General features: G+C 50.5%; 1 protein-coding gene across 5 annotated transcripts in view; it reads left to right on the top strand.

The window, feature by feature from the left end:
- SHROOM2 (shroom family member 2) overlaps positions 1–22,767 on the top strand; it is a 128,908-nt gene that overhangs the window by 101,852 nt on the left and 4,289 nt on the right. For all 5 annotated transcript variants that reach the window (XM_033106576.1, XM_033106567.1, XM_033106584.1 and 2 more), the window contains 4 exons: positions 3,540–4,268; positions 8,564–9,079; positions 10,813–10,984; positions 20,450–20,722. In XM_033106576.1, the coding sequence (XP_032962467.1) occupies positions 3,540–4,268; positions 8,564–9,079; positions 10,813–10,984; positions 20,450–20,722 (1,690 nt within the window). The remainder of the gene's footprint in view (positions 1–3,539; positions 4,269–8,563; positions 9,080–10,812; positions 10,985–20,449; positions 20,723–22,767) is intronic.

The raw sequence follows: 22,767 nt of genomic DNA, 5'->3' as shown, positions 1-22,767 counted from the left end.
GGGGCTCGTCACACACAGATGGAATCCAGAACTACAACCACCACCTTGCAGGTGTGGCATTCACATTCGGACGTGGGCCTCGCCGGCTCCGCATATCAATATCCAAACTGCAGATTTCAATAATAGTGGACAGGATTTCAAGGGCATTTGATCTCATGTGTGTGTACACACACACACACACACACACACACACACACACACCCCTACCGCCAACAGTACAGTAATTTCTGACCTATCACAGGGTGTCTGCACTACTGAGCAGTGATTCATGTGGCCTTTCCTCCCGGCTTTTCCTCTTCAGTTCTGTTGTGCTTTGCTTTGTGGTCTCACTGCAGACCCTTCACCTCCCCGTTGCCGTCGGCAGCAGCCAGCCCAATGAGAACAGCGTGGCCCCGGACTCCCCGTTGCAGGTCTCCTGGAGCCTGGCATACAGCCCGCGTGCCCTCCCTCCCTCCTCCCGGGCTGCACTAGCAGTTCTCTCCGTGGTACCATGTCAATAGCATGTTCTGCATGAGAATGAACAACCAACCTAACCTGAATTTCAATTTCCGGGAGTCTGGAAGGCAGCCGCCCCGTTCATTTTCCTTTGTATGGCTTGGCTTGACTCACTGCTCAGTGTGTACGGGTGTCTACCAAGGAGCGTGTGCAGGGAGGTGCTTACTTGCTTTCACTGGCAAAGTCCTTAAGTCGTCTTTTTTTTGCTTTTTCTGTTTCTGGATTTTGCCATCACCACTGACTTTATCCTTAAAAAAAAACTATATACATTAGACACAGATACACACGTGTAACATACGTGATACAGACACACATACGTAAACACATGCACATGGTCTCCACAGTGGTCACTTGGAAGCTATTAGTAACACAGATTGGAATATGACCCCAGCGGAAACCCAAATTCCCATCTTTGGTCCTTTTTTTTGGACCCCAATTTCCTGAATTCTTATCAACTGGGATAATAAAAGCCAATGAGTATTTTTATGGTTTTTGACTTTTCAGGGTTGGAGAGAGGAATCAAGAAAAAACAAAGGGGTGGGGGTGAACTTGGTCCATCAGTCGCTGTGCTAGTGGGACTATAAAGTGAAATGTTGGGGTGGGGTGCAGTGAACCACACCTCCAGAATGAGAAGGGACCATGCAGCGTCCACGACCCCTATGCCCTCCAACAGAGTGCCCTGCAGCCCTGCAGGTATGCCCTGTCAGGAAGACAGGAAGGAACCCCTGTGCCTTCTGACAGAGACAGAAGCCAGGAGCCCACCTGAGTCATTATTTCCCAGAGGGCTTTCCTTCCTCATGTGAGTTCTCGTCTGTTTCTGGGTAGATCCCTGACCTTGTCCTGTCTAAGGCACTTTGCAAATACCCTGTTTCCCCAAAAATAAGACCTAGTCGGACTCTCAGCTCTAATGCATCTTTTGGAGCAAAAATTAATATAAGAGCTGGTCTTATATTATATTGTATAAGACTCGGTCAAGATCTGGTCTTATAGTAAAATAAGACCAGGTCTTGTATTAATTTTTGCTCCAAAAGACGCATTAGATTGTCTGACTAGGTCTTATTTTCGGAGAAACACGGTAGAGCTCCTTTTTAATTAACCCATTAAATGGGAATCCACATGGCCAAAGGCACTTAGCTTTTAGCAGTAAATTAGCTAATTTAATTCTCTGTTTCTGTGAGGTGGCGGGTATTTATTAAATTACAGGTGCTTTCGTGTGGATTTATGCATGCTAGATTTCAAGAGTTTTATTAGTAGGAGAAAAAATGTTCACGTGTACCTCCAGTCTTTGAAATGAACTATTGGGGAGGCATTCGTGAATTGTCACAGAAGTAGGTTTTACTGGCCTCAGAGGCACAGTGGCTTAAATGGGAAGGGATTCAGGGCCGTCACTTCTCCATGGCAGGCCATCCGAGCCGCGACCTACCCTTCTTAGACCGTGTTGTCAATTTGACAGCATTTAAATGCCATTCTGAATTTTGTAACCACACAGCTGCTGGATGGTGTTCTCCACACCATTCATTGCTATATGCAAGTTATTTTGATAACTTCTAGTTTCTCTTAGTGTGTCCCTAATACACATTTGGGAAAAAAAAAGTCTTGACGTCCCAAACTGGGTTGATATTTTCTTAAGCTCTCACCCGGGGCTGTTTCTTCACGGCTTGTTTTCTAAGCTCAGCCCATGTCTTCCACCTCCTGGAAGCAGAGAACAAACCTGTCGTCTTTCAGGGTCGCAGTGGGACTCAAGCTCTTCTGTCTTTTGCTAGATGCCAAGGACTTCCAGCTTCTGGCTTTGGGGCGTCGTGCGGCTGTCTCTGCTAGGGGTAGTGTGAGGGGCGGGGGTGACGCCCCAGCTGGCCAACAAGGGGCAAGGGGAGCACACTGAGCGTGATCTGGATTCTACAGTAGAGCATCTGTTGAACCTGGAGGGGACCTTTCTCCTGAGGATTAGCAAGAAGGACATGCACAACGTCCTTGACTTGCCATGCAGTGGCCTGGCCTGGATAGCGTTGGGACGTCGGTAACTCCCAGGCCAGCTATCATGTCCCAGGGGGCAGGCGCACTCCTGGGCCTCCAGCGGGCTCTGGATGTCAGGACGGTGTTCTATCCTGCTCGGTAGTTAATAGCTGACATTTCTTATGGGGCCTTGTGCTCTGCCTACTAGTTCTGTTTGCAGCCCCGGCTAGAATCTCCTTTAACAACTCACCGTGGCTTGTCAACAGAAAACAGCTCTTCTCTTGACTAGGAGAGTCAGTCAGAGGCTCGTTTCATTGCTCTGTTGGGTGGGAAGAAGCAGTGTGTCGGCAAAGGCATGGCTGACAGATCTGTTGCAAGTTCAGTAGTAGTTAGCCTATGAGCTTGAGCAGTGGCACAGAGAAATATGCGTGTGATGCGTGCATGCATGTGTTTTGCAGGCATGTTTGTGTGTGCGCCTATAAATACGTATGTACATATGGAAAGGTAGAAATGGGAAGGTCAGTGAGTCATTGCAGCTTCCCAAAGTAACAGTCTTTGTTTTGTTTTGTTTTTCATTTTTAATAATACATTACTGCTTTTAAAGGGTTTATTAATAAGTGTATTTGTGGCCCATCCTAGAAAGTTGTGTCCCTTTGTATGTGGTCATTTCCTGAAATAAGCCAAATAAAACTATTGTTGCAACATGAAATAGATATTTCTGAATACAGTTATATACAGGAATTTTCACAAACATTGTTTTTTAAAAAGTTTGTGTAAATTTTGTTTTTACCCCCAAATGCAGCTTGTGTATACATGTATGTGTGTGTCTGTATCTAATATGTGTGCACATGCTTTTTAATACCTCGCATCCTGTTGTGTGACATGCCAGTGTGTGGCCTGATGCTGTCCAGTGTGTGTTTGGTCTCAGTACCTTGCATTAAGAAGTGCCGTGGGGACAGGTGTGGGAAAATGTATGCGGATTTAATTCCTTGCGATACCGTAAGGAGATTAGCAAGATCTGGGTCTAGTCCCGTTTGGGCGAAAGATATTAATTGGAAACGTTTGCTCATTGTTTCTTGGTCTTCCTCTAGACAAGCAGATGCCCAGTGTCGAGAAGGCAGTCCGGGAGCACAGCAGGACCCACGGAAGCCGTCCCAGGTGTCTGAGCAGTCTCCCACGCGGGAAGCTCCACAGGAGGCCCGGGAGGGCCGCAGCCGAGCAGGGACTCTACCTCGCGATTACAGGTACTCAGAGGACCACGCGCCCGCAGACCCCCCGCCACCGCAGCCGCCGGGCCTGGGACCGCAAGTGCAGAGCAGCCTCTCGGCCCCGCACGCCCGGGGGCAGGACCCGCGGCCCGTGACCGCTGCACCCGCACCGCTCACCAAGAGACCAGCCCCGCAGAGGCCGCCACCGCCCAAGCGCGAGCCCAGGCCTTTCAGGGGCCCCACGAGCACCACACCTGCTGGCCCTCCTGCGGCCAATCACCTGGCCTCGCCTGGCAGGCCCGTCCCCTCGCCGTGCCCCGCGGCCCTGGAGGTGTGCGCGGACCGCCTGTCCCTCTCCCGGAGCCCCTGTGCCTTGGCGGACAAGCGCAGCGGAGCCCAGCCTGCAAACGGCCCGAAGGCCCCCGGGGAGCACGACAGGCCGCAGGTAGATGAGCACCCAGCCTGTCCTAAGCGGGACGCCCTGCTCCCTTCCAAGTTCCGGCCCCTGCAGACATCCGCCATGGAAACGTCTCGCTCTCCTTCTCCTCAGTTTGCCCCCCAGAAGTTGACTGACAAGCCTCCCCTGCTCATCCAGGACGAGAGTTCCACAAGGTACTGTCCTGGGATGCGGGCCTTAGGCATTCTTCCCGTTTCACCAGCTCCCTTCCGACTGCGGGAGGTTTCTGGTGCTTGTTCCCTGGGCGGTGAATGGCTGGCGCCTTGTTTTCTCTGCAGACACTGCATTGTAAGTTGGTCCTGGGAAGAGCTACACAGGGGAGAGAGTCGCAGCTCCAGTCAGGGGGTTCCCAACTTATTGGAGAGCTGCCCTTTCCCACAGTAATGTGGAGGAGGTGGTAGACCACCCCGCTCCCCTTCATGGAAGCCCGAAACCCTTTTATCTGTGAGGCCCGAAGGTGTCCACAAACTAGGGATGTGTGATTTCTCTTTGTCACTCGAATCCCCTTTCACCTAAGCACGATACCTTCAGGCAAAAGGGATGTTTTTCCTAATAGGCACTGTTCCCATACTCCTTTTATCCAGATACCTTCCTGTGCAATAGCTCAGCTGGCATACACCCTGTATGAAAGCAGAAGAGAAACCAATTACATTCCTTGGTGCTGTTGTCAGAATGTCAGGCGTGGAATTGTCTGTCGTGCCCGTTGAGATGCTGATAGATGCTGGCAGGCAGGGAAATGACCCGTCCAGGGTACGGACTGTTCAGGTTTGTGCACCTGCTATCTGAGTGCCTTTGAAGAGCGGAGAAATGGAAGAAACGGAGACCTTCCGTCTCATTCTCTAGAGCAGTGGTTCTCAACCTGGGGGAGGGCAGTTTTGACCCCCAGGAGACATTTGGCAATGTCTGGAGGCATTTTGGGGTGTCACAACTGGAGAAGGGGTTGTTCCTGGCATCTAGGGGGTAGAGGCCAGGGATGCTGCTAAATATTGTGTGGGATGGCCCCCCCCGCAAGGAATCACCCAAGACTGAATGCCAGTACTGTCCCATACAGTAGCCTCCTGTCACATGCAGCTGTAGGGATACAAGTTAATGACAACTAAATAGAGCAAAATTGGTCCCTCTGTTACCCCACATATGGCTGGCTAGTGGACTCCACACTGGACGGCACAAATACCGGCTGTTTCCATCATCCCAGACAGTTGTGTCGGACCCACTGCTCTTAGTCTCGAGCTACCAGCCCTGGGCCTGGTATCGTTTCCAATGCAGACGTCACTTCAATAGCCTTTCGCTTGCTGACACTGAGTTCTGAAAGGAAGGGAAAGCCAGAAAGTAGTCTGTAGTGGGTCGAGTTATGATATTGTCACAGGCAAGCTGGCATAGGCCCCGCAGTTCTCAGGAACTGGTCCCTGCGAGGTGGGCTCCTGGAGAAACACGCCACGGGCTCATAGTGTGCCCACGACCTGAGGTGGTGACTGTTTTTCATTTTTTCCTCGCCCCAAGTGAGTGTTGATTTTCTGTGAGTTTGAGAGGGATTTCAACAAGCAGTGACAATGCTTATGGAACGTACTACGAGGGTCTTCGGGTGCCCACGTTATTTAGAGTTCCATTTACCCCGTCATTCGGGATAACAAAGGTCATCCTTGAACCAGTGTCTTCGCTTTACAAGGCCTCGTAGAGAACCTGAATTTCAGCCAGGGTCCAGAGCCGTCCCCGCTGCGCTTCTCTGGGAACACACTAGTACAGACGGTGGCCATGCCACCTACGGAGGTAACTACTAAAGAAGTCTCTCATAAGGCCATGAATTGACTGTCACCATCCCCAAGGGTACATGTTATCGGCCAGTCCTGGTGTGAGCATGTGGAATTGCAGTGACAAACACGAGCAGGGCCCTGCCCGGTTCCCGTGATCCACTGCAGATGGATGGCTCAGCAAGTGAAGCACGCCGGGACCAGGCCCCAAAGCTGCCTGTCCTTTGGCGCAGCTCAGAGACACTCTTTAAGTCCCGCCTTTTGGTGACTTGGTTTCTTGAGCATTACCTGCCCACCTCATCTCCCCCGTCCTTCTTCCCCTTAATCACGAGCACTCACCGCCTGCTGGGGAGCTGGCCAGGGTGCAGGGCTGCTGCGTGACCCCAGATGCAGCAGGCAGGTGCTGAGCAGTTCCCGTGTGCTGTGCCAGGCCTCACGCTGGCAGCAGGCGTGCAGAGAAAAAGACAGTGCAATGTTCCCACCTGCACGGGAGCAGTGTACAGACTAATCATTCGTTCCAAATGCGTCAACGCCTGCCCTAAAACTAGGAAGCTTACTTTTACGTTTTTGAAAAGTCTCTGAGATTTGTCTGTTTTTTGAACTACAAATGGAGACCACGGCCGACAGCGGATGTTAGAGCTTTGAGTGCTTCCAGTGGTGGCCTCGGGCGTTTCCCTGAGGCCGTTTTCTGGTCGTGGCGGTGTGCGTGTGACAGCACGGAGCCAGCCAGGATCGCTGCTCTGGGTCCTTGGCACAGCATCATTCCTGTCACTTCCAGCATCGTGTTGGAGAGTCTCCTGAGTGGGTCGCGTCGTTTATCAGACCCAGAATGGCATGCAGGCCAACCGGCTCTCGGGTGGCAGTGTGCGCAGAGCTGGGTGGGCAGTTTGTTGTGCGGGCTGGGCCCCTGAGGGCAGCAGGTGACTTACCTGGAGAAAGCGGCACTCTGTGAGCAGCCGCGTCCCGTCCGGTAGAGGTCACCAGGGCTTGGGACACCTCCTGCACCATCTCTCCCGGTCCCGCCTTTTGATTAGGAATCACTGAGATCTGGTTGCGGTAAGGTCTCATCCGCTGTGTTTTCTCCTCATTTTGACGACGTAAGTTTGATGAAGTCATGTATGGCATTTTCTCCTAAGATTGATGAAGTAAAAGTTCATCAGACGTATTTAATGTGGGAGTTTGGACAGTTTTCAGGAGGAGAGACCATTTGCGCTTTGAAATGACCAGGAAGAGATGCTTTGTTGGAAAGTTATGTCCACCTGTAGAGGACTTGTTTTCCTTGTTTGTTTTTTTTCCCCCCCTAATACTTCTTCCTTCACCGGAAATCAAGTTTTTCCATGCATGGGGGAAGATATAGGCTGGCTAAAAAGTCACTAACTGATGGTCGGAGTTTGTAAGTGGGGAATGAAAGGAATGGAGAGGGGTTGTTTGTTCTTGCTTGGAGAAAATGCCAGAATTTTCAGAAAATGCCAGAATTTGCTAAACAGAATTTGAAGTTTAGCAAATCTATACGGTATTTTGTTTTAGCCTTCACACCACACCCTTGACCAGAGAAAGAACCACGCTGTGTTCCCAACCACCAGTTAAAGGGTGAAAAATGGCATTTAATTTAGAGCATGGAGCGTCCTTTCTGCTACATAAATAGGATTTGTTAGGGTCACGTGGAGAAGTGATATTAAAACCCACTGAGTTAGAAATAAGTTTGGAGTTTCGGTTGTGATCTTGGCTTGTTTTTAATTTACTCCTGGCCACCAGTAGATGGCTCTCTGTCTCCGAAATGTCCTTTAAAAATACTTGGAACAGATTTTTGTCCTGGGGAACCTCCCCCATAGGGTCCCAGGTGTGGTCCAATGAGTGAGGCTTAGGGTTGTCGCAGATGCAGCCCCACTGTGTTGACCAGGCTGTTTATTTTTATTTTCTCTCCCTCCCCTGTGGGTGCTCCAGGAGCCACTCCAGCTCTTTGCACCAAGAAACTTTTTTAAAAGGAAAAGTGTGTCCTTGGTGAGTCACTTAAAATGATACAGAAGCAGTACATCCTCTGTTTGTTGCCAGATGCTTATCTCACTGGTATGAAAAGCCTTGCAAAGCATGGCTTGAAGTGTTCGGTGGTGGCAAGCGGTTGGAGATTGACACCCAGTGCCCACAGCATGTAGGGGAGCTTGAGAGTGGGGCCGGGGATGGGTGGCCTCACATTGACGCAAAACATAGCCACTTTTTGTAGGAGTCATCCTGCAGCCCTGAGCGCATGCGGGCACCCACCCTGCTTTGAGAAACACTGACCGAAGGCACTCACGGTAATTGTGTGAAAAACGCCTGTCCATTGCAGCTTTCCTTACAAAAGAATGTTTAACTGAGGGGCATTCGTCGGAGTTTGCACGGTCATTGACATGAAAACAAATGAATGTGAATATGCTCTCAGGCGCCTGTAGGTGTGTGGTGACAACTAGAAAGTGGAAAGAAAGGTGCCTGGACACCAACAGTCCAGAAACCACGTTAGGGGTGGCAGGGGACTCCCTGACCTCCTCTTCCTGCCGTCCTGGGCCCTGTGATCATGGAGGCCCCTTCCAGTGGGGTGGCTGCAGATGTTTGTGTCAGGGTTCCCATCGGTACGGGGAGGCGAGGAGACCAGCCATTTCTCATCCTGGGTAGGAGTCTGGCCCGGCGCGCTTTGCGTGTTCAGCAGACGGCTCTTCTCTTTCCAGAATCGAGCGGGTGATTGACAACAACACCACCGTAAAGATGGTACCCATCAAGATTGTGCACTCGGAGAGCCAGCCGGAGAAGGACAGCCGCCAGGGCCTGGCCCACACCGCCGAGCCGCCCATGCTGCCCAGCGGCCTGAAAAGAGACCAGATCAAGACGCTAAGCACGTCCGAGCAGTCCTACTCACGCTTCTGCGTGTACAGCCGCCCAGGTGCTGAGCCCGAACCCCGCACCCAGCCCCCCGCCGCCAGCGATGGCCGGACCTCCCCGCCGGCCCTCAGCTACGTGAAGGCACGAGAGAGGACAGCTGAAGACCTGAAGTCGGAGGAGCTGGCCCGGGAGATCGTGGGCAAGGATAAGTCCCTGGCTGAGATCCTGGACCCCAGCGTGAAGATCAGGACCACCATGGACCTGATGGAGGGCATCTTCCCCAAGGACGAGCACCTCTTAGAAGAAGCTCAGCAGCGGAGGAAGCTGCTCCCCAAGATCCCCTCTCCCAGAACCACGGAGGAGAAGTGAGTACACGCTGCCCTGGGTTGTGCAGCTGGCTGAGCATGTGTGCTTCTGCCGGCATCTCAGAGGGCGAGGGGCACGCGTGCTTGTGTGTTTCTGTGATTGCATTTGTGGGGACAGGTTTTCCTAAGGCTGCCCCCAGTGCACTGCACTTTTTGGCTCTCTGTGGCTGTGCCGAAGGAGACGCCGAAACATTGGGGGCCCCTTGCCTGGGGGTGGTGACTTCCAGGCCTGGCAAAGACGTGAAAATACTGCAGCTCCTGTGCTTTCTCACGAGGCAGCGGTTCCCTGGGCCATTGTCTCCCCCAGGAGACAGTTAGCGATATCTGGAGACAGTTTTGGTTGTCACAGCCAGGAAAGCTGCTCTTGGCATCACGTGGGTGGAGGCTAGGGACGCTGCTAAACATCCTCCAGTGCACAGGACGGCCCCCCAACAAAGAATGATCCTGCCCCAAATGTCACTGGTGCCGAGGTCGAGAAACCTGCCCTCAGAGGACAGCGGCTTAGACTACTGAGTCTGTCTGTTTATGAAAGAAGAGATACAGCTATCTGTCTCTCAGTGAATCAGTTCGTTTCGACTGGCTTTGTAAGTAGCACTTTTCAGGGTCTCTCATTCAGTCGTCTGCCTGCAGAGGTGTGCGTGGTTCCATCTTTCCTGTTACTGACGTGCATTGTCTCCATAAGCATCCTTTAGGGATGGCAGGCTGGAGTGCCAGTGCAGTGCAACAGACGAGGAGAAGTAGGGTGAGACAGGAGGCAGCTGGCAGGAGGATGGAAGGGGGGGCCCCCACCTTACCTAGTCCTCGTGGGCCTCGGACTCCAGCAAAAACCGTCTGTTTACTCTCTTCCCTCCTACACGGAGGTCGTTAGACATCCCTCCTTATTGAAAGTTTTCCCCTTTTAAAAACCACATTCCAGGGCCGGCCCAGTGGTTCAGGCAGTGGGAGCTCCATGCTCCTAACTCGGAAGGCTGCCGGTTCGATTCCCACACGGGCCAGTGGGCTCTCAACCACAAGGTTGCCGGTTCAACGATTTGAGTCCCACAAGGGATGGTGGGCTCCGCCCCCTGCAACTAAGATTGAACACGGCACCTTGAGCTGAGCTGCCACTGAGCTCCCGGATGGCTCAGTTGGTTGGAGCGTGTCCTCTTAACCACAAGGTTGCCGGTTCAACTCCCGCAAGGGATGGTGGGCTGCGCCCCCTGCAACTAGCAATGGTAACTGGACCTGGAGCTGAGCTGCGCCTGACACAACTAAGACTGAAAGGACAACAACTTGAAGCTGAACAGCACCCTCCACAACTAAGATTGAAAGGACAACAACTTGACTTGGAAAAAAAAAACAGCCCTGGAAGTACACACTGTTCCCCGATAAAGTCCTGTTCCCCTTCCCCAATAAAATCTTTAAAAAAATAAAAATAAAAAATAAAATAAATAAAAAGTAGAAATAGAGTAAATAGAGCAGGAAAAAAGTGATATTTGGGCAGTAGAATAAAAACCAAACAAACAAATAAACAAAAACAAACCCACATTCCATCGACTTGATGGGTACTCATTTGGCAAGGTATTTTTTCAGTCCTAATCTTGTTACCTACTCTTCCCTCCTTTTACCCTATTATCTCTCTGGCTGCTGTCCTGCTGGTAGCACCGCCCTTTGTCACACCCCAGGTCACTGGGCGGAGGGGCACGTCTGTGCGTGTGATCACAGCTAATTGAAGTTCTGACGTTTTCACCCAGGAAGGAAGAACCGAGCGTGCCGGCGCCTGTGTCCCTGGCTACCAATTCCACCTACTACAGCACGTCGGCCCCCAAGGCAGAACTGCTAATTAAGATGAAGGACCTGCAGGAGCAGCAGGAGCCCGAAGAGGATTCGGGAAGCGACTTGGACCACGACCTGTCAGTAAAGAAGGTAGGGAAGCCGGAATGCCCAGTGGGACATGCGCAGGCAGGAACGGTGGCACACGCCTCCATCACCAGTGTGGACCCTGCACCACGCACATGTCAGGGGATTTGTGGTCGGCTTTTGTGCAAGGCCACTGGGGGCAATCGGATTAAGCCCTTTGTGGTTAAGGCTTCTGATCTGAAGCGGGGTCTTTCCACCACCGTCTCTGTGCCATCTTTTTGTAATGTGATCCAGTGTCAAGTTAGCTAAGTGGGCGGCACTCTCTCTCCTTTTAAGTCCGTCTGATATGTCCCTTCTACCCTGATTAACATCCAGGGACTTCACTGTGTGCCCTTCAGCAAGTCACATCTCCTCTTGGACTATCAAGTTCAAATATCCATAATCAGATGATCACACATCTAGCAGTGGATTGTAAAGGGTGTGGCAAACCAGAAGCATCATTTGTTCAACTCCTACAACTCCTCCAGGCACTTGGGGATATGGCAGGAGACAAAACAGAATAGAGCCCTTCCTTCCCGAGGGAGGTTGTGATCTGACAGCAGCGGTAGGTGGACAGCCAGCGCATAAAGAAATGTATACTATAGGGTCAGCAAACTATGGCCCATGGGCCAAACCTGGCCCACCACTTACTTTTGTAAATAAAGTTTTATTGAAACAGAGCCACATTGATTCATTAACATACGGTGTCTGGTGACATTTGTACTATAGCAGCAGAGTTGAATATCTGCAACAGTGACCGTATGGCCTACCGTAAAGTCTCAAATGTTTACTCTGTGGCCCTTTACAGAAAAAATTTGCCAATCCCTTATGTAATATGTTGGGTGGTAAGAAAAGTAAAACAGGTGAAGGAATAGAAAGAGACAAAGGAATGTGGTTACAGAGAGGTTTCTGATGAGGTGATGATTGGACAGAGACCTGGAGTGATGCCAGGGGCCGGCCCTGTGGATGTGTGGGTGTGCCAGGGTGGGGGGCCAGCAAGTGCAAATGTCCTGGGTTGGAAGCTTCGCGGCATGTTGGAGGAGCACCCGGGGCCAGTGGCCAGAGCTGTGTGGGCAAGGAAGGGAGCCTTGGAGGGGAGGGGAGGGACTAAACAGTGGGTGGCAGTGTGGTTGTGGTACGGACAGAATTATTGTCCCTGTGGCAGTGTGAGTGCGGCGATATTAGCTTTAAATCTTCACGGCATGTCAGCAAGCCCGACCTGTGACTTCTAGGTGACTGTGTGTTTTTTGCAGGAACGACTTACCGTATAGGGATGAAGGAATTCCCAAAGAACATCACTATCAGAGGCGGTAGCATGTGCTGTTTATTCCAGGGGCCTTGTACCAGGGGAAAGAACGTGAATTTTTTTTTAATATACTTAGCCCTTTGGAAAGGGCTTGCATGAAACATGCTGATTTATTGATTTATTTAGGACCCGTTTAAAACACGTATTTAAAATACGATTTATTAGATGCTTCCTCCGCCTACTCAGGACCCAGTGGTGCGGGGTGGGATGGGCAGCTGCCGCTGGACCAGCAGAGCAGGACTGCAGGGGTGCGGCCCTCCCTCCCATGCCCTTCTGTTGAGACACCCAGGGGGGCCATGTGCACCCTTGGGATCACATGGCCAGAACACAGGACCCCAGAGGTTTCCAGAGTTTCTGCTTCCCAGGGAGGCTGGGGCGGCCTTGCTGGCCCATCCCCAAGGAAAGCGTCCCCAGATGGGGCAGAGCCAGGATGGCAGGGCGGGCAGTGGGCTCTGGAAGGGGCTGATGGTGGCAGGTAGGGTGTTGCCCCCTGCCTGCAGGTGGGGAGCACCCGTCTGAGTGGGCTAGAAGGGTTGGTCGCCAGGCCCAGACCCCCAGCTCCTTTGCTTATAGGCTGACATCAGAGTAGTGGCTCAAGGGAAGCGGTTAGCTGGAAGGTCTGAGGCTGGCTCGTGGGGTCAGGGAGGAGCTGGGGGAAGGCAGACAAAGCGGGGGCAGCCTCAGGTTTCTGCCCCCCGCCCCCATGCTCCTGGGGTTTTCCAAGCCAAAGCCTGAAGCTTCCTTTAAAAAAAAAAAAAAAGTGCTTAAGGAAAGTTACAGACAACTATGAAAAAAAAACCCCAAAAATCAAACCCCAAAATCACACACACATACCCACAAAATCCAGACCGTTCTCCTATCTCCCCTGCCAGCTCCCCCCAACACAATCGTTTCCTGTTTTCATTTCTTTCTTTTTAAAAAAACTTTTTTCCTGCCACCAGCGCGAGACCTAGAGCCAAGGGTGTGACTGCTGGGGGTGGTGACAGGCACACGGCGGGCAGAAACCCATCTGCGGCCGGAGGGCGGTGGGAGCACCAGTGTCTCCTACATCTTCAATCCACACACACCCATCAGCCGTCTTCCGTCCGGCTCCCGGTCGGGGAAGGCGGCAGGAACAGGTGGCCCCAGTGGCTGAGCAGTCAGCACTTCCGGCCTGCCCACCTGGCCTACCTCTGCCCTTCTCCAGCTGAAAGGGTAGTCTCACCTTGGGTCAGAAACCACTGTTCCACGAGGGACGGACGCTACACAGTTAGAATGAGGAAACCTGGTCGGGGCAGTGGAGCTATAAAGACAGCAGCCAGCCTTCTCCCTTGCCCACTCGTGGAGGTAATTCCCCCTCAGAACAGTCTGTGGGCACAACTCAACACGCTCGGGTTCTTACTGACTGAAGCGCCATTCCAGCCCTGCTCATGGACCTTTTCTGGGCTTTACAATTAGACGGCTGTGCTGCGGACCAGTTGCTGATTGAACTCGCAGCTGGCCCTTCCTTCTAAGGGGACGATGGAGTGTGACATGGCTTGCTGTGCCTGGCCCACATTCCCACAGGGCAAGGCTGAGAGCCAGGCGAACCAAAGGAGAAGTGAGCCTGCCAAACCTAGCCTGCCACCACAAGCTGCCCTAATCACACTGAGTGGGGAGGCTGTCTGGCCGGCTGAGGGATAAGGCGCCGTGCAACGGAGGAAGACCAGAAAGCCCGAGAGGAGCCAGACGGAACACACACAGGGCTGTCCTGGGCCGCTGCCCTCTTAGCCTCTTCCACCTCCAGGAGCCAGAGCAAACCTCTAGGCTCCAGGGACAGAGGCGAGACTGCCTCCATTCCAGGCCCTCGCTCTGGATAAAGGGTGAAGGGTAGCTAGGTCTGTGCGGAAGCAGCCTGTCATCACCAGGCTTCGCAACACACAGCCCGTCTTCCCACATGTGTTCAGAATGGCCTCCTCCCCAGGTACTGATCTCACAAAGGAAATGTGCCAGCTGCAGTTCCAAGCTGATGCCATCCACAGAGATGGCGCTGCACAGACACCGTCTGACCACCCAGCAGGAGGCTGAGTCCTGGAGCCAGACGCTGTCCTGGCTTTCCTTGCGCTGATGCAAACTACTGAGCGAGTCTCACCTCCCTTACTTCTAAGCTCAGGGGTGCGGTGTCACTCCTTGCCCTCTAGTAGCAAGGCTGGCTGGTCGGGAACCACCCTGAGGGGTATGAGAGAGAAGGGGAAGTCTGTTCACTTTGCCCATCTCCCTAAATACTAGAGGTGGGGCTGGCACCCTCCCCGAGCTCTCTGAGCCTGTAGAACTAGCTCTGTCTCAGGTAGGGCCAACATGCCCTGGGACTTAGCTGGGGGCAGGGAGATATAAGCATGGGTGCTCATCTGTCCTGGAGGCAGAGGGCCCTGCCCCTTTTCTGGGCGGCGGTAGGAATACAGAAGCTAAGCTCACCAAAATCCTATTGGTTCATGTTCCTAGTGAATTGCCCAGAAACATTTTAGAGTAGACTACCAAACTACCCTTTCTCAATTCGAAATTCATTAAACTGCTAAAACTCCTCCCGTGCACTTTTTCTGGCAAATCCGATATCTGTATAAACAAACAAAAATAGAAAGGAAAAATAAAGAAGGACGTTTTCCGATGGAACGCGCTTTACGTGATGAGGACGTGCATTTGGGGGTGGATGGATGGTAGTTCTCATTTGAGTTTTGAAATGCCAAATTAGTGAGTGTGGTATAAACTTATCCCATAAACTGGTTTTACCCCACGTGGCCACGTGGCACTGTCCGACTCTACTCTGAGTCCTTGTTGGACTCAGAAGGCCCCCCCCCAAACCTTCCCTAACCCCAACCCTTTCCCTTTCCATTGACTTGGGACAGCCCTTATAGATGTGTCAATCACAGTGGGAAGGGGGGAGGTCACCGTGCATGGGGTTCAAGGTCACAGTGGGCAGAGCTAAGGTGATCACAGTGCACATAACTCAGGTCATTCCCTCTGCTCAAGTCCAGCTGTCTGCCACGACCATGTGACCCGTGGCAGACGACTCAGGAGGTGGTGACGGCGGCAGCGGTGGCATCCTTCCTCGCCCGCACTTATCTGCCCTGTTGGAAGCCTTGCGACCCATCGGGACCTGAAGGCTGTCTGATCACATTAGTGGGCTGCCTGCTGTTTTCGGGTTGGGGGGTCCTGGTTGGCCTGTCAGGGATGGGTTTCTCTTGCTCCCCTTTGGGGCTGGAGCTGCCCTGGATCCACTTCCGGGCCTTGCAGTACTCTGCCTCCTGCTGTGCTGGGGACTGGCTGGGAAGGGCTGGTCTGCTGATGGAGTTGGGGCTGGAGGATGCGTGTGTGTGTGGCGGGGTCAGGGAGTGGCTAGGGGGGAGCATGGGACGGCTATCGTTCTGAGTCACGCTGGGCACCTTGGGAGGAGATTTGGATTTCCCCGCTGTCTGCCTCTTCCTCCCAGCTCTCAGCGAGCGACCTCCTCGTCTTCCATCGTACTCGCCCCTGATTTATTTACTTTTTTTTTTTGCGAAGACCTTTGCAAAGGATTATGTCGAAAGTCAGCTGTATTGTCAGTGGTTAAGAAATGGCCCCTGGTTGATTCCAAATATGATATAGACAGCTGTGTTCCCGAAGAAGTAGTGTGATGTACACATAATAGAAAATTACTTTCAATTTACGACACGGTAGCTCTTTGGTTTAAGGAATTAAAAAAAGAAAATGAAAAATAAGAGTTTTTGTCGTGGGAGGTTTAGAGGCCCAGTAGCTAGCGCAGGGGCCCATTTGTGTTATTCTGGTGCTTGTTCCGTTTTTTTAAGGATAAATTTAAAATGTTTTCAGGTACTCTCGTAAAGCTGGAAATTATGAACAGTTAGGACAGTTACAGCTCCGTCCACACCCTAGATGGAGAGGGCTGTGTTCTTTACGGTGTATATTTGTGTCTCACGATATAATGAATTTGGGAAGCATCACGCCCTGGCACCCACTGGTATCGGTGGGCACTTCGTCTCTTTGCTTTGGGATTGAGACAAGTCACTGAGTTTGCCTCCTGACAACCTACCCCCCGCCCCCCACCGCCAAGATTAAATTCTTAAGCCGACTGACATTTTGAGTTCAATAAGCATATGTTGGGTGATTTCACCCTAAGCAACACGTGCTGTAAATCACAGTTCTCTATTGTTAGTGGCTCGGTAATCCTGCTTTTCTTCCTGATGCGACACAAGAAATGGCTACCCTGTCGTCTCGCCCTTCTTTCCAGTTACCCTGCAGATCTGCTGGGTCACACATTGTGCAAAGTGTGCACAGGTGAGCCGAGGTGAGCGCCGTGCAGGTACACTTGATCGGCTTCTCGGTGGTAAAATGGCAAGACCTCTAACCAAACATCCCCAGAGGGCCCTGGGCTGGTACGATCCCAGTGATACTGGGTGGTCATAGGACAGAGGAAGGGAAGCAGCGAGGGGCTTTGGGTGGCCGGTGGGAAGCGTGATACTAGCAAGGTTGCAGTACCGGGGCAGCTCAGGCAGATTCTGCTCAGAAAGTGCCCTGGTTGAGTTGTGGGGTTTCTCCTGGAGAACCAAACGTGGCCCATTGGGTGACGCCTGCAATTGCTGAGAGTTATGCGTTTTCTTTGGAACCAAGAGCTAGGTGCAAGGTGCAGAGGGAAAAGACCTCATTTCCCCCATAGACTGGGACAAAAAGTGGGTGTGTGAGGCTGATGGGTGAGAGGCAGCTATGCCTCTGCTGTGAGACCCGGGCCAGCCTCTGCCACCACCTACTTCCTGAATTTCAGTGCTGCAGAAAACAGGTGCACAAGCTTGCAGGCCACTCATTGTAACTTGGGCAAAGCCTTTGGCACCCTGAGGGCCATTGGTTTGTGTGCTGCCTGGGCCAGGAGGTCTCATCTCAAAAATCTTTGAAGGTCGATGTCCGCACTTCATAAAATGGCCCTTTAAGGAAGAAGAGGCAAGTGTGTCTAATATAAATGACATGAGATAAAGGAATCAATAAAGGGATTTGCGCTCCCCGCTGAGTGACCAGTTTCAAGTTAGCCCAGCTGATACTGTAAGTTTTGAAGGCAGATTTTCATGCATTGGCTTGAAATCTTCATTAGTATAATTGCTAAAGAATAATGAAACTTGCAATAACATGAATGGACCGAGAGGGTACTATGCTAAGTGAAATAAGTCAGACAGCGAAAGACAAATACCATATGATCTCACTTATATGAAAATCTAAGAAACAAAATAAACGAACAAACAAAACAGTGTCAGACTCATAGAGAAAAAAACTGATGGTACCAGATGGGAGGGGGTTGGAAGGCTGAGTGAGAAAGGGGCAAGGATTAGAAAGTACAAATTGTAGTCACAAAATAGTGTGGGCATGTAAAATACAGTATGGGGAATGTAATCAATAACATAATAACTATGTATAGTGTCAGATGGGTACTAGACTTATTGGGGGGATCACTTCATAAATTGTATAACTATCTAACCACTATCCTGTATACCTGAAATGAATATAAAATAATATTGAATGTCAACTACAACTTAAAAAAATAGAGACGGGAATATACAGAACAGCATAGTGAAATTAGTATTATAACTACCGGTATGTAGTGTCCAATGGGTAATAGATTTATTGGGGTGATCACTTTGTGAGGTGTATAAATGTTTAATCACTATGTTGTTTTGGACACCTGAAACTAATTAAAAAAAAAATAGCTATTCCTGCTCAAAAAAAAAAAAAAAAAGAATGAAGCTGAAAAAGGAGTAGTAACACTGGCTAGGTGTCCTGATCATCCACAGTCATCTAAAATGCTTGAAGTATTCGTTCAGATTAGGATTGGAAACTTCTCCATCCCCGTAATCGATTTGGTGCTTTTCCCCTCAAGTGATGAGTATCTCAAATATGGCTGCCTTTTCAGCTGTGGGATTCGAAGTTGATCTAAACTCCCTCTCCAGACAGATATACAAGCATGAGCGCATGCGCGCGTACACACACACACACACACACACACACACACACACACACACACACACACACACACTGACTCACTCACACTCGGAGAGAGAACATCCAAGAAATCTAGACACACAGTTCTAAATTACTAGGGGAAGAAAATGTCCTAACATCCCTGGGCAACTAAAACCTGACCCGGAAAAGTCAAAAGCCATTTACAGATGCCATGTGGTCTTTCTCAGGGGAAAAATGCCGATTAATCGGCAGTCAGGATGCCTGTCCTATAAAACTGCTTACTGTTTTAATCTGCCCGGTAGCCAGACAGACTGATGAATCTAAGGCAGATAGATGGAAGCAAGAGGAGGCAAGACTCGTGTTAGAGCGTGTGCCTTTCAGATTTGTAGACTTTCTATTATTATTATTTTTTTTGACACAGAAATGCTAGATGGAGCTTCCCTTGAAAAGCATCATCCTGAGACAAAGGTCACCCATGATTACCTAATAGGAAGCCGGGCGCTGCTCTGGTGCTTCCGTATGTCTTTCTTACAGTTCGACGTTCCCGGTTACGTCGTCACCGGGATGGAGTGATTTTACAGTTTGTGACATCTGGGTGGCTGCTTCTCACCCACACTCCAGTACTGCTGGTAACTGTGTAGATGGACACTTAATACCAGGTGCTGAGCTAATGCTTTCCATATGGAGATTTCATTCGTCTCCATGTCCATCCTGCAGGCAGGGCCTACTGTACCCCCGTGTAGCTACGAACTTGGTCCTGGAGAGCTTAGTGACACTTTGCTCTCCCTCCGGGCGTGTACCTTCTCTCTGCTGAGCTCTGCGGACTCCCTCTGGGGTCGGAGTTTGGAAATGGCCCCAGGACAAGGGATGACAGCATGGACGATTTCCTCAGGTCTACTTTACACCAAATAGTATTGCTTGTCATAACAGTGGGCTTTAAAAATCCTAATTGAACTTGACTGTTCGAGTTAATTGTTTAACCTTTGTTTTGGTTTGTGTATCTGGGCTCTCTTTCCATTCCGCCGTCCTCCTACCTGGCTAGCCCAGTGACACACAGGTTAGTCCAGTGATGTGTTGACGTCACATGAGCGGGTCTGGTGCAGGGCTGGTGGCAGCAAAAGTTCTCAAAAACACAGCGTGTGACTTTTCTCCTACCCATTGGCTCTTCACAGTTCACCGTATCAGAGCAAACAACCCGTTGAATCTGCCTTGGGTGGCATTTAATGGCAGACAGATGTCCATGATCATAAGAAAGTGGGGTTTCCGGGGCAAGGCTTGCCTGCAGGAATCCTTTTGAGCCTTCCCCATAATTGTTCCCAAACATGACGGTGGAGGAGGCGGATACTCGGCTTCTTTGCCCCTCCGATCAGACCATATGGTGCCGCTGCACTTCAGTACAAGGGCCGATTAAAGGTCTTGCACATTTTGTTTTTTATTTTTGCCCTTTAAAAATGAATCATTGAAGGGACTGACGGGAGCGGGGAATGGGGAGTAAGTATTTAATGGGGACAGGGTTTCAGTTGGGGAAGATGAGAAAGTTCTCGAGATGATGGTGGTGATGGCTGCGCAACAACGAATGTACTTAATGTCACAGAATGATACACTTTTTAAAAGTGGGTAAGGTGGTAAATTTTGTGGTATATAGATTTTCCCACTTTAAAAAAATGAGTCATTTATTTACATTTTGGCCAAGTTGGAATCAATAGGTTATTCTAAAAGACCGTTCTAACTTCACTGACCTCCCTTTATTTGTCTTAATTTTTAATTGCTAGTTCTATGCAGAGAACACTTTTTAATCACGGACTTAAGTACTGGACGTAAGACTCTATAGCTCCTGTATATGGAAGTCTTTACATTGGGAACTTCCAAAGTATGAAGCACACAGTATCACAGAGACCCTGAGAATTGTTGCCAAGATTCCGGTTGAAATGAGGTTTACCATGGCAGCCCGGAGGGGCCACCTCTGATATAACCCGATAGAACACTAAGAGGACGTGAGAAGGTTGAATTTGTTTCATTTCTAAATTAAATGCCAGTGATTTAAGCATTCATTGTCCTTCCCCTGGTCATATAAATCCTGTCTTACTTGACGATGCGAAGTAGCTTGTACCCAGTTCAGCCAAGTTCCCTACGTGGGTCCCCGGCCGTCCTGCCACGGCAGCTGGAGGCCTCTGGTGACCGGGCTGGGGCAGACTCTGACGAGTGTTTGCATACCGCCCTGTACCCTGCAGCAGGAGCTGATTGAGAGCATTGGGCGCAAGCTGCACGTGCTCCGGGAAGCCCGGGAGAGCCTGCTGGAGGACATCCAGGCCAACAGCGCGCTTGGGGACGAGGTGGAGGCCATTGCCAAAGACGTCTGCAAACCCAACGAGTTTGACAAGTTCCGGATGTTTATTGGGGACCTGGACAAAGTGGTGAACCTTCTGCTGTCGCTGTCGGGTCGCCTGGCCCGGGTAGAGAACGCCCTCAATAATTTGGACGACAGCACTTCTCCTGGTGATCGGGTAGGTACAGACGCATCTGGCTGGAAGTCGGGGCGGGGTGGGGGGGAAGGCTTTCCTTGGGGTGTTGGGTGAACCTCACACAACACCTACAGAGACCTGTCCACCGTGTAATGCAAGAGGCGGCTGGAATGCGGAGGTCTCTTCCTATAATGGAGGGAGTACCGTGCAGTGAGTGACAGCCATTGTCACTGCACTGCAGGGTCACTGTCACCTTCAGGGAGAACTGGGCATTCTCTTTGACATCTTTTCACGTATCCCCACTGATCATCACTAAGACCTTTCCTAGGAAATAGTCTTTCTTTGTAACTTCCCTTGCCCACACGTAGGTGCGTGAGTGCAGCTCACCCACTTCCAACGGACTGAGCTTCACTGATAACCGTACTTGCTTATTACTATTGCTGGTAACTAACAGGAGTGCAGTTAGCAGGTTGGAGAGAGTCTTAGGATGGGTCTAAGTGTTCTCCCTTTCCCGAGGTGGGCGACTCCGGGCATTCTCAGTGAGTCTATATTTCAGTTTTTCCAAATGCAAATTAAGGAAAATAGTATCTACTTTATTGGCTTTACTTCATAGGTCAAGTATCAGCAACACATCTAGCTTGGTTCTTTGCACATAATAGGTCTTCACAGTGACCATCTTTATAACAAGACATGTCAACTTCTCTAAAAGGGGAACAGAAAGGGCCCCTCCCACTTTACTCCAGGTAAGAGTGGTTTGGGTTACAAAGAAGGATCTTATAGAACGGGGATTGGAGACAGCTGCTCATCTGTGCTTAGCCAAGTTGCTAGCAACTGTCATTGAACATACTAGATACGGGTTTAAAAAGTAACGGGGGCTTTGGACCCTCATCTCCTTGGGTTATGTTCATATTCTTTTTGCTGTTTTTGCCATCTTTGCCAATCTTATCTGAAGGAACTTAAGGGAAATTCTCAAATGTTGATTTAAATGAAAAAATAGTACTGTCTTTGCAACTCCACTCATCTTTCATCCACCTTTGCCTCCCTGTATGTGGAACCAGTAAAGATTTGGAGACAGAAGGAGTCATGACACTAGGGACCATGAAGTGGTCTTCCTGGGTACCAGGCCCTGTAGCCCTCACTAGAGATCTGCTTTAGAGAATGAGGAGCCGACGGGTGGTTACTCCCCTAGGTTGTGAATAGCTGATGCAGCTTTCACCTTCCACGTTCCACTGTCACGTCCCGGTGCAGTGCAATGGCTAGATCTCCATGGTAGCCAGCGTTGCATGAGAACCTCTATGGCAAGCGGTCAAAACTTAGGAAGATCAGGTTTTTAGAGACAGATATGCCAACGAGTTAAAAGATGTGGAGTCAGGTTTCAGAAGCCTTCCTCCATCTTTTCAGGTAGGAAAATAAACACATGAACAGACACATGATGTCCTCCCCCAGTCTCTGCAGCTTCTAGCCACCAGTGAGCCCAGCTGATTTTAGCCTGAACCGAATTTTTGGAATCGGTTAAGTTCTCTTTCCCTTTGGGTTGGAACTAATTGGTTTTGCCCCGCCTCTTCCGAGACAAATACACCATACCTTTGTTTCACAAGCACCTGAGATCTAGGCGTCCTACAGAAATAGGCAGGTACGCCGGAAGGTTGTGTGATCCGGGGCAGTTTCCGAAAGCCGCACATCGAGAGTGGTTTCTGTTTGCAGCCACTGTTAAGAGCAGCTCGTCTTTACCAAGCTCTTTCGTAGTGTTGGCATTTTGCAAAGTGTGACCACATCCTGGACTACGGTTTCGGGGCGGGAATTCCCACCTGTTCTCATGAATTTTTTCCACTTTCCCATTCCTGAATCCTGAGAAAAGTTGGTCGGAAAATCAGCTTCTTGAACCCACAATGGGAAATAAACGTACTACTCACAATGTATGTCTTAGATATTTTTCCCATTTATCGCTTGGGTTTCCGGGCGGGGATTCCCACTCGTTCTCAGGAATTGTTTTGCTTTTTCCATTCCCGAATCCCGAGAAAAGTTGGGCGGGAAATCGGGAAAATCAGCTCCTTGAACCCAGTAATAAATGCACTACTCACAATGTA

This window comes from Rhinolophus ferrumequinum, chromosome X (genome assembly GCF_004115265.2).
Source record: "Rhinolophus ferrumequinum isolate MPI-CBG mRhiFer1 chromosome X, mRhiFer1_v1.p, whole genome shotgun sequence".
NCBI lineage: Eukaryota > Metazoa > Chordata > Mammalia > Chiroptera > Rhinolophidae > Rhinolophus > Rhinolophus ferrumequinum.
This window is presented reverse-complemented; position numbering and strand designations above follow the sequence as displayed.